The sequence below is a fragment of the Petaurus breviceps genome, unplaced genomic scaffold (genome assembly GCF_028583685.1).
Source record: "Petaurus breviceps papuanus isolate PSGF00001 unplaced genomic scaffold, PetGlider_PUasm1.0 90650, whole genome shotgun sequence".
Taxonomy (NCBI): domain Eukaryota; kingdom Metazoa; phylum Chordata; class Mammalia; order Diprotodontia; family Petauridae; genus Petaurus; species Petaurus breviceps.
The window spans coordinates 8,639,536-8,657,155 of record NW_027187299.1 but is presented as its reverse complement, the minus strand read 5'-3'; the positions used below and the strand labels follow the sequence as shown (position 1 = coordinate 8,657,155).

Genomic DNA, 17,620 nt, shown 5'->3' with positions numbered 1-17,620 from the left:
GCTCCTTCCTGAAAAACTCTTCCCACCACAGGCTTCATGTGATTACATTCAGCCTATGATGGGGCAGGATTTATTTTCAAATCAGGAAAGGTCCTCAGGTTCAATTTAGGCTTATTAAGGGGCAGTAAAGATCTTCAAATTTCCATTAACATTACAGTGACTTGCCCAGGGTCACATAGCTAGTAAGAGTCTGAGGCCGGATTTGAACTTAGGAAGATGAGTCTTCCTGACTCTAGGCCTGGCAGTCTATCCACACTGTGCCACATAGCTGCCCTTAATTATCTTATACTTTAATTTTATATCTTATTTCCATTTTGTTTTGTAGCTATTGCTTATGTGTTGATTGGCAGTGGTCTGTATGATGAAGCAATAAGACATTTTTCATCCATGCTCCAGGTAATTTTTCATCTTCTATGTAATATAACTTTAAAGTTTATGGTCTTAACCAAGTTAAAAATTTTTCCATGCAGGGCAAAATGTTTTCTCTTGAATAATGTTCAAGGCTCTTTCAGATTTAGATGTAATTTGGAGTAGTTATTGTTTTTCTTCCCTTTTTTGCTGTGAAATTAATTTGTGCCTTGTTAATCACAATAGCATCTACATACATTTGAAAAATAGTAGTGCATTTATGTGCAAAACATATTAGTCTATAGAAGATATATTTGCCAAACCCAAACAATCATTTGTGATAATAATATCTAGTTTACAGGTAGAGAATCATTGAATTAAGATCTAGTGATGATTGGCTTGACTTTGTACACAGAAATGGATAAGTTCAGATCCATTTATGGCTTTGTTTCTGTGCAATGACATGATTTCTTCTGTTGGAAATACATAAACCAATATATAGATTACTGAGTGAATTAAAGCATACATTAAGAGATTATTTACATTAAAAAATATAAGGATACTGAAAATAACTTGTAATTCAGGTTCTTTGATTTTCTTCTTTTACCATTGTTTAGTTATGTTCACCATAGGTACTCATTAACATTTTGTTCATTAATATCCTCTCTTAAACATTCTTCATTATCTGCCTCAAGCAGTGCTCAGAGATTTTGTTTCTGTACCTATGATTGTTATGCATGTATATCAAAGGTATAACCAATTTAAGGGTTTATTAAACAAAAAGTAATTGATATAACAGATTTTTATACTCTAGTTTGGAGCATTAATTTTAAAAGCACAAATTTTATTTTTTTTTTTTAGTTAATTAGAGCATAACCATCATCCTTCTGATTTGGTTTATTTCATTTGAGGATCCTAGAACAAAGTTGTTATGGATTGTCATCATTCATTCATTGGATTTTGGTGCAGAGTTGGATTGCTTTATGAATGATTTTTTCAATGTCCTGGTTGCTTGCCATTGAAAATATAATTGAAGCCCATCACATCAGGGGAATCTACCTGTGTTGAAGGAGGAAGAGCTCGCTTACATTGGGACAATTACAAGAGCAAACACTAGTTTATTCGTGACAACTATTTAAAACAAGCAATTACAGAAATCAATAACTGTCTAATTTACTCATTATTCAAGAACTCTTTCTCTTGGCAACCTTCCCAGTACTTGTGTTTAAGGAGAACAGTCTGTTGTTACTATTTGACAAGCAGAAAAACCACTTATAATTTTTCAAATGTAACCTACCTTATTTATTAGTAGAACAAACTTGAGAAAATAAGGCATTGAGTAGGATTATAACCAATTTGTAATGAGACATATTGCTGTATACAGTTTTCCTTTGGAAATATGTTCTACTGCTTTGTGTATTGTCACTCCGTTACACTGAATACTCCTGGAAATAATCAAGCAATGATAGAAATAACAGATAATTTAAAACCTGTAACTGATTCACAAAAGGAAAAGTTATATGATTGTTTAAAATACATATGCTGTGCAAGTTGACATTCTATGAATGGAAGATGCTTTTCACTTAATTTCTTCCTTGCAGAGAAGTTCCAGAGGTCCATAAAAATATTATCTCTACCTTTTATTCACTGAAGCTGTTACTGCAGCATTCTTCAAATTTAACTTTATATTTGCAAAGTGATTTATAATCTTTTTTATCAGCATTTCTTCACAGAAATCTTTGTTTTCGTGAAGTGGAAAATGCTGACTAGAAATAAGACACAGTGTTCTAGTCATGAGCTGTGTTATAATCAAGTTGGTTAGAAAGAGACTGGCAGGGTCTCAGGAAAAGCCTTATGTCCCTTTGTGTTGTCATCTTTGTCCTGAGCCTTGGACGTCCAAACCAAATTCAATTTCATTAGGTCAGTGAGGGATGATTAGCCTCAAGGGGACTGATTCATGCTAGCCAAGTTCACAGGAAACTAAAGTAAACAAAAATACAATTTTATTAATCTGCAGTGGGTTGTCTACATCTTTGTCAACTGTATACATTCTTAGTTCACTATTTCACTATTAAAGTCATCTCCTTCTGAGTTTCAAGATACCTAGGAAACTTAATTAGTAATGAAAAGTGATTTGTTGCTAAGCATGGGATAAGAACCAAGGGAGTTGTATAGTTTTGTTGGCTATTTTGTTCAAACTGTGGTAGAGCCTAGAAAACTATCCTAACTTCAGTAGAAAGTTTCCTAAAGTAATCCCTGAGTTGTGAATGTCCTGCTTGGGAAGCAAAAAAAGTATAGTACTTACAAGTTAATAGAAAAGTGATTAGAATTTTGTGTGTGTGAGTATTCTGTAGTGATACCTTGTTTATTTTGCAGAGGTAGTAACAGGGAATGAGTCTGATGAGTGGGACTTTTCCAGCTAGCTGGTATTTGCCCCTCAAAATGCAAATTGTTTCAAGAATTCTGTGATTTTATTGGGATTCCTGCCATCAATGCTGATCTGATTGCCTCAACAAAGTCCATAAGAATTCACTGGGGTGTTATGGAGTGTTCAGAAGGACTAGCATCTCTGGGGTGAGGGCTTGCCAATCCCTTTTCAGGGATGCTCCACCTGCCCCCCAATTCTTGCTTATGACTCCAAGAAGCTACATGTATGTGCAGTGGCCACAGCTGGGTAAAACTATCTCAGCAGAAGGGCTACACTAGGTTAAGTGTAATTGACAGTCCTCAGCCCCATTGGTGAGTTATCTACCCTAAGCACGTGAAGACATCCCCGCAGTGGAATAGGAGGATGAAAATGCTTGTTCCAGTGTCCATGAAGGTGGCTGAAGCAGATTCTATGGAGTCTATATAGCGTGGACATCCACTGCATCCTGGGCCATCGCTGGTTGCCTTGACGTTAGTCTTGTCACTAGATTGGATGAGTCAGGAAGAGAGGGTGAGGCTGATGACTTTGTGCAACTTTGCCTTAAATCCAATTCACATGTAAGTCAAAACATCACCCTGTGATGTCATTGGTTGTCTTCAAAAACAAAGGATGAACATCAACAACAACATTAGTCGATCTTGCAGACTCAATTCTCTGGCTCATATAGCTCTAGAAATACCCCTTTCCTCTTTGATGCCATTAGGGGTTTGCCCTTCTCACTATACTCCTAAACTCTACTCCCTTGATACTGGCTTAGCTCTGTCACCCCACTTAGAGGAAAGATTCTGATTCCTTCTTCCACACTGTTTCTAGAGTAGATCTCCTGTCACCTTCTCTGCTGTTGGACCTGCCCTCATCTGACCTAGGGCTTCCTCTCCACCCTCCCTTATTAGAGCTGGCTCAGTATTACTACCTTTACCTCCATAGCAGTCTTACCGTCTTTCCACCTTAGCATTCAACCTGTCCTACCACTGGATCATTTCCAACTGCCTTCATCCTCTTTTACCTCCTTGTTGTCAGAATTGGCCCTGATACGTTTGCTTTTCACCCCCATCCGATAGTCTATCAAAGGACCTACTTCTGCAGCAGCTCCCTGGGAGCCATTATTACCACAGGCCCTGCCACTGTCATTCCCAGATGCCTTTGCAGAAGCCCTTGCAGCCCTTGCCTGCTGGTCCCAACGGAAACAAGTACTGATTCCTCTGAATCCCTTCTATCTAATACTCCCCAAACAGAAGCTATTTGGAATCTTCTGCTTGAACTAACTTATAGGTAGTATTGACCTATTGAAGAAAAACATTTACCTGAGGCATATGCCTGCCCTAATTAGTAACTAGTATTTCTTTAATTTGTTAATGCTGTGCCATATATGTTTTCCTGTTTAGGAGGAGCCAGAGCTTGTTAGTGCAATTTATGGCCGAGGGATAGCCTATGGAAAGAAGGGACTGCAGGTGAGTATTTGATAATGGAGGCTTCAGTAAGAATACTGTGTTGATTTGTACCGTCAAGGAATATAATTAGATTCTCCTCAGATATTTGAAATTCAGCCTTCTAAATGCTTTCATTTATTTTATTTGAATAATTTTTCTTGAAAACCTTTCTAAAAGTATTATATAAGAGAAGAAACAGAAAAGCTATGAAAAATGGAAATTAAAAAATAGTGGTCTAGAGCCATTTGATATAAAGGTAAACAGCTCTATACACTTCAGTAGTCTTTGAGGGCATCCTATATTAAGGCATAGAAAAGGAACTGATAATCATTTTTTACCCTTGGATCATTAAAGAAAGGCTAAATTATATTTTACATATTCGATTTAGGCAGTTAACTGAGGTGGATGAAATTATGCTATATCTTGCCTATAGCTCCTGCTGAAATGGGGTTTGGGCAAAGAAGGGTTGAATAAGACCTGAACTGTGGTACATCTCCAGGGCTGATGGAAGATCAGCAAGATGTAGACCAGGGAGTGGTTAAACATAATGCTGCCAGCCCTGCAGCCTGTAACACACTCTCTAGGACAGCATAACAAGATTACATGTAATTGAGAAATATTTTACAAAATAAATGAAAATACAATTAAACATAAATAGCATCTTAAAATTAAGTCATTATGGAGCCTCAAGGATTCTTATGTAGGAATTGGTGGCCCTCATTTCTGTTTGAGTTTGACACCACCGATGAAGATGGAAGAACGCTGAATTGAGTGAGAAAACCTGGTTGTGTGCCTGTGAAGCCTTGTTTGAGGCCAGGGGTATAAAGACAAGATGAAAAAAATCTGCCTTTTCAGGAGCTTCCAGTCTACTAGAATTCACTTCTCTAGGCCTCAGTTTCTCCATCATAAAATGATGGCAGTTGGATTAAGTGACTCCTAAAGTTCCTCTGAGTTACAAATCCATGATTCTGTGGGAACTCAATTAAAAGCTCCAGAGGCAAATGATGAGGATTGAAAACATGTTGGGGAATGGTCGCCATTAACTTCAATGAGAAACTGCTTTTAATTTTCCTGTGGTTTCCTTAGGCTTTCTTGAATTATGGGGGAGGCGGGGGGAATGTTCTTATATTCCATAAATATTATCTTGGATATTATTAATACTCTTCTGAGCTCAAACTAATATTCAGATGTTATTTCATTGCCTCCCTCCATCCCTCTGAGAGGCTAGGAAGGGAGCCCTAAGTGGTGTCTATGAAACAAAGGCATAAAATGAGAAGCAGAGCTGGGCTTGTCCAGGAGGCACATTTTGAAACACTTAGTCAAAAACTTGATGCATAAAAACTTGCTTGTGCCATGAATGCTATATTGTAAATTGCTAAAACTTTAAGGTATACTTTTGGGGGAAGGGAATCTAACTTTTAAAAGTTCTTGCTGTTTAGAAACTGCTAAGTGTTTGTAAAAATCCCAAACTGTCCTACAGGCACTTACCTCCTGTGTGCATGATAAGAGATCACTGGCTAGCCAAAAATCAGAAATCCTGCCTCCCAGGAAAGCTGACTGTGTGACCCTGGACAGATCACTTAATCTGTTGGTGCTCTAGGCAACTCTTTAAGACTATGAATTGCTGAACAGTTGCTGATTTGCATTGTTTGGACATAATGCCTGTTGCCTTCTCCACTAGACCATAAACTCCTTGTGAGCAGGACTATCTGTTGCTTTTTTTTTTATTTTAATATCCTTGGGTCTTAGCACAGTACCTGGTACTTAATAAATACTAGTAAGTAGACTGGTATTTCCAATAAAATCACATATCCAAATAAAAACAAGCAAACCAGCTGTAATGTTAATGGGATATAGGATCTTATCCACCCGTTAAATAGGTCTCAAGTGGAGCCCATTAAGGGAAGCTTGCTTAGAGGAGGCTTGCTTGTAGGCTGGCTTGCACACCTTTTGCTAATTTCTAATTAGGCACTGAGTCACCAGGGTTGTGATGCCTTCTGGCTCTGAGAAGTCTATATATACCCTGAGTTGGTATTTTGCTTTGGGGGCTCTCTTGAGAAGGATCTTGTGATTCCTTGGTTGAGATTCTGAGTGGCCATATGTTCAGAGTTCCCGAGTTCCCTGACTCCTCAGGTGTAAAGGCTTTCTTGATCCAGGGATGTATGTAAAGTGTATAGTTGATTTAGACTGTCAGAGCCCTGTCTGTTGGTCTTTATTTCTCTGCTTGTGTTTTTTCTGAAGTTCAGGGTGCTGACTTTTGCCCTAAACTAGTGAATGCATTTAAAAAAGATTGTTGATCCCTTAAACAGCTATCTTTCTTAGTAAAGTAGATCTAAGAACCTGTGCTAGCAGCCATCCTGGGTATGGCAATGTGGTTGCTACTACACGAGCCAATAATATATGGTACTATGCTACGTCTTGGAGATAAAACAACAAGATGAGATATAGTCCCTGTTCTCAAGGAAGCTTACATTTCCTTTTTCTTGGTCCTGTTGTAATACAAAGAAAATATATAGTGTATGATTGGGTATATGGAGGAGCATGTTTTTACCCAGAGAGTAAGGAATTGATAGTATCAGAAATAGGTGTATTCTAGGAATGCAGAAATAAGCTGCCTCTCCCTTGTCTCCTCAAGTGAACTTCATAGCCTGGCTCAAGATTAATTCCAAAATTTACATGCTTTTTAAGGAGTAGGTAAATTATAGCTATATGTTTATGGTTTTTGAGAATGTCTATGATATAGTCTATTTTTCTACCTTTGCCACAGAAAAGCTGATGCCCTTGAAGGTCACTGACTCAGTGAAGGCATATTTAGAGCATTTATTTTTAATAATCATAGAAATTGAGATAAACTCTACTAGAGATCTATTTTGTTGATTTTTTTAAAATGGGAGTTTGGGGAAAAAAGCTATTAGGATATTAGATAAATGCTTGAGTCCAGTAAATACTTACATGTATTAATTTTGGGGTTTTTGTAATTGCAATGAGTTAGATTAAGGTGGACTTAATTAAGGCCCCATTAATTTAGAATGGTATTGGTGATATGGTAGAAAGGAGTCATTAGTTAATATGTAGGAAACTGAGGAATCTAAACACCTGTTAATTAAAAAGTGTATTTTGGTAAAGGGTACTGAGTATAAATGTCATTATACATTGGTTTCTGCCCTACCATTTGTGGCATTACTAAATAATGTTTTTATCAGGAAATCATTTGGAATTATTTTTGAGCAATGATATATTTTGTGTAAAACTCTGATTACTTTTTAAGGACATTAAGAATGCTGAACTTGCTTTGTTTGAACTGAGTCGAGTAATTACCTTGGAACCAGATCGTCCAGAAGTATTTGAACAGCGAGCTGAGGTGAGTTCCCTTGATGTTCTCTTTAACCTCTCTAGTCATTGGTACATTGGTCGGATTTCAGTGTCTCTGATTTTCTCTACTTTCTTTATCCTAATTTCTTAAATTTTTTTCTTCCTATATTGTGTGTTCTTTTATTGGTAACTAAAGTCTTTAAAAGTTCTTGTTCTAATGAGAAAATTTTTCATATTTCTGAACTCATATATAAGGATAACAATAAATGTAAACAAAAGAGTAATTTTTGCCCTGTTATTTTGAGGGTATGATATCACGTTTTGGTTGTTATTGTGAAATTTTAAAGTAAAATATAAGGTGACATGTTGATTTTAGGAATGTAATTATTTTATAAACTATGTCCTAGTTAAAAGTAAAAACCACCAAAGCTGAAAATCAGCTGGCAATTAAATCTTTCTTAAAGTAAACTATCTGATTATTCAAGTTTTTTCTGTTTTTGTTTTGGATAAGAATCTGAAACAAAAATCGAATCCCGTGTTTATTTGTGTTATTATAAATTGGTATTAGAAGGATTGTGCTGATTTTCCTGTTTACATCGGCTCAAAAAAGGACCATGTGCAAGTGGGTACTTGATATATAATACTCTATGATTGATTGGTACTCTTGGGTCCCGGGTACAAAGTATGTGCATGTGTATATCATTTTGCCCTTAGTAAAGTGATGTAAGGACATGACTACCTTTGACTCTGCTAAAATGCAGATGGAGCATTTCCAAAAATGAGACTTAATTGCACAGCAAGGGTTTTGGTAAAAAACTTATCTTGTCCACTTTTTTATTTTGATTGTGATCCTAATTGAAATTCATTTGTATACAAAATAGATTTTAGTAATCAGAAAAACATCTTTTGGGTATATTTCAATAAAAAGGAAAAATACTTACACTTCATTTAATACCACTGAGTAATAAACATTTATAAATAAATTTTCCAGATATTATGGTGCTTACCTTTTCAAGTAGAGGTAGTGGGAAAGAACTTTGAATATGGAGTCAGAAGCTATGGTTTCAGATCCTGTTTGTGCCACTTACTACCTGTGTGACTTTGGGCAAACAACTTCATCTTTCTAGGCCTCAGTTTCCCCATCTTTAAAATAAAGGGATGGAACTAGATAACCTATAAGGAAACTTCCAAGTCTAAATCTATGATCCTGTAAATTAGTATTTTTAAAAAATTTAACCATTCAAATGGAAATCTTTCCAATTTTATTACAGTTCTTAATTGCTTTCTTAAGCAGCATATATTTAAAACTTAACCTTTGTTTGATGACTGAGGCCCATCATTTTGAATATCCATTTTATGCTGATAATTAATGATACTCTAAGGAGATGCTGAGGTACATAGGGCGGTATGTCCATATACCAAATGGTCCCCAGACTGCTGTGATCTGAGTTCTTAATGTCTGTTTTTTTAATTGCATTTCTGTCAGTTTTCTTACTGCTTGCTGGCACTATTCCTGACTCTCTCAACTTCACCCATCTCAGATTTGCAGTGGAGTGAGAAACCCAATAATAAAAACTCACATTCATCTAGTGCTTTAGAGTTTACAAAGCACATTTCCTAAAACAGAGGTTGGAGAAATTGTGTCTTACATTCATATATCTAGTAAATGTCTAAGGCAGAACTCGGATCTAGTTCTCTTGGCTCTAGGTCTAGCACTCTTTCCTCTACATCATAATTTTTAGGATTATTTCTGAGAATAAATTGCTGATTGAGACCTAAGAACTCTTACTCTGAGTAAAGTGCTTGGATTTTGTAAAACCTATTTTGGCTCCCCAGAGCTGCCCCCACCCCTTTTTTTTTTTGCTTACCTATAGGATAACGCACATGCACATAAGTTCCTAGCTATGTTCTGGAGAGTTGCTGTTGCCGCAAAAGTGGCATATGGATAATTGAAGTGTTACTACATGCCATATGGTCATCAGCATGTCTTTTTCCTTTAACTTTCAAGATCATAACTTAACCTCCAAGTGAAGACCAAATATAAAAGTATATCCTGAAAGAATGAGGGTTCTTTAGAAAGTTAACCAGTGAAAATCATATCTACCAAGTTAGACACAAATGAAGGGCTGGAAATTTGCAAGCTGTCATTCAACCCTAGCTATATATAGAACTTGCTACCATGGAGTGTGTATTTAAAGATTGTGGTAAGCGATGAAATGTGTCCAGAAATGTGACTTAGTTTTATGATTCAGAAATGTCACTCCAGATGAAATCCTCTTAGCTATATTTTAAACAATGCATATCAAATTCTGATTTTGTAGAGTTTGGAAGATAAATAACAAGAGAAGAACAATGTATACATATTAAGAAAAGTAGCATCTATGCCTCAGAATGTGAAAAAATATGGAAGAAATTGCCATGTAGTCAATTCACCAGTGTTGAATTCATTGAACAAAGAAGTATCTCACTTTTATTTCTATGTCTATTTGAGCCAAGTACAAAGAGTTCAACTATGTTCTTATGCTAAGTAAAATTGATTTTTTTTTTGGAGGGGGGAAGGCAAGGCAATTAAAGTTAAGTGTCTTGCCCAAGGTCACACAGCAGTAAGTGTGTCAAGTGTTTGAGGCCATATTGTAACTCAGGTTCTCCAGGCCCAGTGCTCTATTCGCTGGCTCTATGCACCTTAGCTGCCCCATACAATTGATTTTTAAAACAAAGATGAAATTAGTATTGAAAGATTAAAAGTTTGTCAGTTTTAAGGTGACCTAGTTCTCCTTCTGGCTTAATGGAATGTGTTGGTTTTAGATACTATCCCCTCTGGGACGAATCAGTGAAGCAGTAAGTGATCTCACTAAAGCTATTCAACTGCAGCCATCAGCACGACTCTACCGACACAGAGGGACCTTGCATTTCATATCAGAGGTGAGTTGTTTTTGCTTTGGGATATTTACCACTATGGTAAGAAAGATTTCACTTTCCCTTTGCCTCAGAAAACTATTGTTGATGATAATGACCAATGATGATAATGACTGGGGTGAGGAGGGGAAAGAGGAGGATAGGTCTGACTGTTTTGCAGCTTTGCAATGAAAAACATTTTTGAAAACTTCGTTTTGCTATAATATCCTCTGGAAAAATGCTAAGGGTCTATATTTTACTTCTTTCTTTGGTGGCCTATACTAACTGATTGGTTGGATTAGGATAAGAAAAGTAATAAGCAGAAGAAGAAAACTCGGTGCAAAAGTTGTATTTTACTTCTTTTATAAATATTATTATGTATACATATCAGCAACATCAGTATTTAACTTAGCTGTGATTCCGAGTCTGGACCAAGTATTATAGTGTGACTGTGTCTTCTCTGTGAGGCACATAGTAACAATTTGAACAGTTCCTTCGAGTTTATAGCAAGATTTTCCCTCTTAGTAGTTTTTGATGGAGCCAAAACAGTGTTCATTTTGGGGAAAAATGGAAGATAAGAGCTGACTGGTGAATTAGCCACATCATGAAATATACTTTGGAATAATCTCAGTTTTATAATTGAGATAAAGAGTAGTTGAGCCTTTGTGAGGGATTTTTCCTTTCCAACATTTCTTAAGAAAATCATAAACATATTGGTGAATGAAATATAATCCCTGGAGTCCTAAAACTAAGCCTATACTTAGTAACAAAATGAATTAGAATTTTTGTCTTGACAAAGAATACTTTTTATTTCTCAGTGATTTCCCTTCTCTTCTTGTAGGACTATGCAACAGCCCATGAAGACTTTCAGCAATCTTTAGAACTGAACAAAAATCAACCCATTGCTATGCTGTACAAAGGCTTAACTTTCTTCCACAGAGGCCTTTTGAAGGTAAAAATATTGTAAAACATACCTTTGAGTAAAAGACACTCATTTTATTTGAAAGATAAATTTTATTGATACCTTTTGTTTTTACAACAGTCCTTTTCAGATGCAAACAGAACAGAGGGTTTTTGTGGTAGTTCAATATGGGGAGGGTTCACACCTCCCCCACCAAATTTAGCCCTCTCTTGTAACAAAGGAAAACAGTTAAGCAAAACCAATGAACACTGACCATGTCATAACAGTGTATGGAACATTTCTCACTTGTAATCTCCTTCTTTGCAGCCAGGAGGGAGATGTGTTTAATCATCTGTTCTACAGAACCAAAATTGGTTATTTCAGCCATATCAGAAGTCAGCTTCCTTCAGAAGTGTTCTTATTTATTATTATTCTTGTCTTTGTATATAAATTGTTCTCCTGGTTCTGCTTACTTCATTCTGCATCAATTCATATAAATCTTCCTATATTTCTTTGGGTTCCTAGTAGTCATCATTCTTAGTACCAAATAATAGTACATTAGGTTTACATGCTACAGTTTGTTCAACATTCCTCAGCTGCTGTGCATACCCCTTAATTTCCAAATTTTTGCTACCAGAAAAATTGCTACTCTGTTTACAGACTATGGGAATGATTAGAAACTTTATTTCTGAAGGACATTGATTCTTTGTATTCTTTTGTGGGTGTAAATAATTGAGATAGGTCAGTGGCTTCTTTTAAGATATAATGAATTTTAAAAATTTGTTATGAAAAGTTTCCTTTAGTTTAGTAGTCATAAAACTGTATAAAAACTCTACTTAGCTTGTAGGCAGTACAAAAAGAGGCAGAGGCCCAGATTTGGCCTGCAAATTCTTCAAGCTGTAGTTTGCTAACTCCTGCTGTAGTTAATGCATTGAATCTCATTAATATTATGTTTGGACTATTTAAAAATAATAACAATAAAACCCTTTAAAGCCAGTTAATAAGTTAAAAGTAATTTTAATATGGAAAGTTTGGTTTCAAATAAAATAATTATACATTGTACATGAAACCCTGGGGGGAAAAATTCCTACTCTGATGCCTTATTGTGGTGTAGAGGTGATTCTTGGTTCTAGAAGAGTGTGACAACAAGGCTTAAGCTCTGGCCTGATTTACTTTGCTATAAAGACTTCATGCCTGGTCCTGGTAGCAGACTGCGTCTATTTCCTGAGGACCATTCTAGTGAACAATAGAGAAGCGCTTCACCAGGAGGCTGACCAATAGGTGATGAATTCTTTGACCATGACTACCTATGATATAAGAAAATATAAAAGGGCCCTCAGTCTGTAATGTAATGCCAAGGAAAGGCAGTTTCCCAAGGTTCAAAATACCAGCATAGGTGCTCTCCATTTTATTCAGTGACAAATCAAGAACAGAGAAGATCAAAATATGACATCATTCAAAATACAGCATTTACTAAGTGTGATTAAATAATCTCCAAGTACTACCCCACCCTAGGACCTTACATTCATTCAATCAATTACAAAGTCCCTGTTCTAAATGCTACTCCACCCCTAGGCTGTACTTTCATTTAGTCCATCACAAAAACCCTCTTCTCAAATGGAGATTAGTTTCCAAACATAAGTAAAGTACATTCATTTGTTCAACCATAGAACACAAAAAGGTCAAAAGTTCCCCACCCCTGGATCACAATTGAATCTACCCCAGAGTTACATCAAGTTTAAGCACAGCACTTAATACCCAAATGGAGGTCTTTTCTTCATCTTGACACAAGGCAAGTTCTCAGCAATCTTTGTTCCTGGGGAGACAAGGCTTAGCAAGGCCACAAGATACATGCCAGTCTCTTCATTAATTCATCCTCTGTCTGCAGAACAGTCCTAGAACCCCTGAAAACATTAGCAAAACCCTCTCCCAGAATTTCTGTAAACATACAACAAGAAAATCCTTCTTCAGGGCTTCTGAACCACAGACCCCTGCAACAACAGCACTGCCCTTCACCAGTGGACAGTATTCACTCTCTGTCTGCAGGACAGTCTCAGGAGCTCTTAGCCAACAGCCAGGTTCCAGGACTTCTTCAACAACAGGACTGTCTTTCACCAGTGGACAAATCTGGCAAAACAACATCAAAACAGACAGACAAAGTACCAGCATAACAGCCATATCTCCTCAGTCCTTGGCAGCTCCAGGGGCAGGTCTCAAAAGTCCAGGGCAATTCAAAGAGGCCCTCAGCAATCCTCTCAGTCTCTCTCTCTGCCTCCACGAGGGTGCTGCTTCCAAAAAGTTCTTCTGCCTCTCTCTTGTGTCTTTCCAAATCTACATCACCAGCTCCTCCCAGTTCAGGACTTTCTTTTCACATCAACAAGTCCATCCCACAGGTGGGATTGAAAAGCTCTGGGTTTTAACACAATCAGTTTGAAAACCAAGCCAATACAGGGGGATCTTTATATTCCATTACTATCACACAGTCCTATGTGCATTCTTGTACTTTGTTGGCACAGTAGGAAAACAAGAGAGGAAGAATAGCAGAAGATACTAAGAGTGACACAATTTTTGAGCAGTGTATAAAAATAATATTAATTATTGATTCTCAAAATATATTTGTGCAGTGACTAACAAATTGTTATTACTAGTTGACCTAAATCATATCTTCATTGATCTTATTATTATAAACAAAATCAGAAGGTTTACACCTTATATAATTGTAGCTAAATGGAAGGATGTTTCCATAGGCCCTTCTGGGAATAGCAGTTAAAGGAGTTAATGGAGTTAGGTTTTCTTTTTTGTCCAAAAGTAGCAAGAAACATTTCTTGAGACTCTTGATTATCTTATACTTCATTGCTCATGATAGGCACTTGCAAAAAGATTACTATGAAGAAGATTGCAGCTCAGGTTCTAAAATCTGTTGCAAAAGACAAGGACAAATTATATCAGTAGCTCCTAAGACTTCCAAATTAATATATATGCTTTAGCATGCAGTGATTTGAGGGTAAAAGTGACCTTGAAAGAAAGTGAAAAAAATCTTTGAAACTTGGAGTAAGAGACTAGAAGCCCAAGGCTCATAAACTTTGAAGAAATCTCACTTTTTTATTTTTGTTTGCCAAGTCCTGAATAGCATCATTAAATACGTAACTGGCTCTGTCTTAATGGATAGGAAACAAGTGGTTACAAATCATAGGATCACAGATATGTCATCTTTCTAGCCCCCTTACTTCACAAATTAGGATGTTAAGGCCCAGAGACATTAAATAATTGAACCCAAGTTCACATATGCCATAAATGACAAGAATTGAAACTATGTTCTCCAATTCCAAATCTAGTGTTCTTCCACTGCACAGTGACATATGAGTCATTTCAAAGTTAGTTGTCCAAACCTTTAAAATCAAATCAGAAAAAAGGATAAAAATTAAAATTTTTGGTTTACAGTTAAAATTGCTCCAGCCCAACCTTTTTAAACTATTGACATCTAGGAAAGTGCTATCTACATCCACAGAAAAAGTTATGGAGTCTGAATGCAGATTGAAGCATAATATTTTCTCTTTTTTGTTTTTCTTTCTCATGATTTTTTCCTTTTGTTCTGGTTCTTTCACAATGTAACTAATGTGGAAATATATTCAATATGATTATACACATGTAGCCTGTATCATATTGCATGCCATTTTGGGGAGGAGGGAAATTTTAAAAATCAAAATTTTGTAAAAGTGAAAGTTGAAAACTAAAAATAAATAATATAAAGTAAAAACTATTGACATTTAAAATGGGAAATATGTGAACAATAGAAATTGACATACGCTTTCAACATTGTTTAAGGAAATCTAATCAATGTATAGTAATAACGACAACTGTGGAGCCAAACATACATAGAAAGTACATTACTCGACAAACACTTGATATCCTTTTCAAAGAAAAAAATGGAAGCCAAACTTAATACCAATTTGGAATATCCACTCATTTTAACAGTCTTGGAGAAGAATGGTGGAAGAATTTGAGAAGCATTTTTCTATCCAAATGGATCTATGATCTCTTTGATAGGGATGTTTCTTGTAGTGAGGCAAATAGCAGTCTCTTCTTGCCTGCCCAACTTGTGTGACTCTTGTTTTCCTATAGACACAGGGAATCCTTTCAGTGTTATGGAGACTTTTCTCAGTTTCTCCTAATATTATGAAGATACCAGTAAATTTGTTGAACCGTCCACTTATTGCACAGAATCAATAGAAGAAAAAATAATTTTACCGAAAGCTTAGTGGGAGACCCATTTAAACCAGATTATTCTAAGAACATTTAAAGGTCAAGCTAGGACAACAAGCAAACAAAAAATGGAAAAGATCTCTCAGTTTTTTCCCCTTCCTCATGGAGCTCACCACATTTGAACTCTACCATCACAGTTCTTGATTTGTTTTGTGAACATGTAGAAATGATACTTTAAAAAAGAGAGAGATGAGAAGAGCAGCCAAATCAAGGCAGGTATACATAGGCAAAGGAGATCTGCTTGAGACCATACAGTTTTAAGCGTGTCACAGTATCAGTTTTTAAGATAGCTGGCAGAAAGGTAGAATGTTAAAAACTTAGAAAAATTACAGATGTTGTTTCTATTATAAGCAGGCAACTGAAAAAATATTAACAACTAACCCTTATGTCTACTTTTTCTACCTTGCAAAATTTTTGGAAAACAAATAAACATGCATTGAGGGCATTCCATCTGGCCTCAGTTTCCTCATCTTCCAGGCTTTCACAAATGATCTTTTATCTCATAATTGACTAAAAGGTAAGATTGCAAGATACTACTGTGATGATTGTTAATATGTTAAAAAGCTTTTGGTTCAGTACAACAAAGTATAGCTTGAAAGACTTTTTTCTAGCAAGGTTTCTTCCTTGTGTAACCTAAAATGATAAAAAAAAAATCACTTGCTTCTGTGATCTTCTGGTTGTTAATATAAAATTAGGCATAAACAGGGAGAGAGATAGGTGCTTGCTGAAGGTGTTTGGCAGTGTCATGGATGGTGTTCAATGCAGGGTCCGTTCTTAAGAAGAATTCCATCTAAATTTAGATACTCCTTTTTTCAGATGACATTGTACTAATTGTATCAAGCTCCAGATAAAATTTATGAAGCTATGCAAAATGTTCTAGTTCTTATTACAATCAGCACAATGTTACTCGAAAATAAAAGCATCTGGAGAACCTTACCAGCTATAGGGAATACCTCTTCTATTTGGGCTCTGCATTTGGACATGTTCCAGTGGAGAGCATATGGTTGCCTGTCTGTTGCCTTGCTTTTTATTAATTAGAGGGTCATCAAATAATGTTATCATTGCTATTACACCTTTCAGGGAATTTTGTTTGACTTTAAGAGGTAGAAATAATAGCTGACATTTACATTTTAAGGGTGACATAGTACTTTTTATATTATCAAAAATATTCATGGGAATTTCCTTGTTGGAAGAGAGCCCTTTAAGTTGACTTTTTGTTTTCCTGAATTGAATGTCAACCAACAATAAGCACAATGGAATCTTGTCTTAATATCTTTTAAAAGTCAGTCGAAGGAATAAAAAAAATATGTGATCTCCCATAGAATATAATTTGTAAATATAATTTGTCTTTTGTTCTCACCTGAAATTTTGTTAGTTTAAAGAAATTCTAGTATAGAAACTCCCTTTACCTTTACAAATTTGCAACTAATCTATAATAAATAGTCTTAGAGGGTTGTTTAAGGACACTAAGAAGTTAAATGACAGTCCTTGGTTATACAGCTAGCATGTTTGAGACTGGATCTCAGCTAATTGACAGCATAAGTGTAAGTTTTTCTTTATATTCACTTTGTCATGCTGCTTCTTGTGTCTACATTATTCACTTGCTTTTTTTGAGGGATGGGAAAGTAGTTATGTGACCGAATAATTATTGATCTTCTTTCGGTCACTTTTTTTGGGTAATAACAAGGTACAAGATTTTTTCCGAGCCTTTATTATCTCCTAGATCAGATAGCTAGATCAGATTAAGAATCATGTCACTTCCAATACTTTGGGAATCCTTAGTCTACTCCACTTGATCTTCACATCTGTTTATTTTATGCTGTTCTCCAGCCTAGTGGGACATCAGGGACCATGATGTTACAATCTGAATGTGCCTGTTATTGATGGAGAAAAGCTTTTGTCATAGAACTCTTGACAGATCTTTTCTGTTTATTGTTGGTGATCCTCCTTCTAGTTTCATCTTTAAATGTCCTGTGGGTTATTTTAATTAACCCGTCTTCCATCAAATTATCTGGAAACTTCTGCCCTTCAGCACCCTGAATT

At 36.0% G+C, this 17,620-nt stretch overlaps 1 protein-coding gene across 5 annotated transcripts in view; it reads left to right on the top strand.

Moving 5' to 3' along the window:
• TTC13 (tetratricopeptide repeat domain 13) overlaps window positions 1-17,620 on the top strand; it is an 83,358-nt gene that overhangs the window by 32,151 nt on the left and 33,587 nt on the right. For all 5 annotated transcript variants that reach the window (XM_069064905.1, XM_069064904.1, XM_069064903.1 and 2 more), the window contains exons 4-8: window positions 326-396; window positions 4,162-4,227; window positions 7,475-7,567; window positions 10,324-10,440; window positions 11,255-11,365. In XM_069064905.1, coding sequence (XP_068921006.1) covers window positions 326-396; window positions 4,162-4,227; window positions 7,475-7,567; window positions 10,324-10,440; window positions 11,255-11,365 — 458 coding nt within the window. The remainder of the gene's footprint in view (window positions 1-325; window positions 397-4,161; window positions 4,228-7,474; window positions 7,568-10,323; window positions 10,441-11,254; window positions 11,366-17,620) is intronic.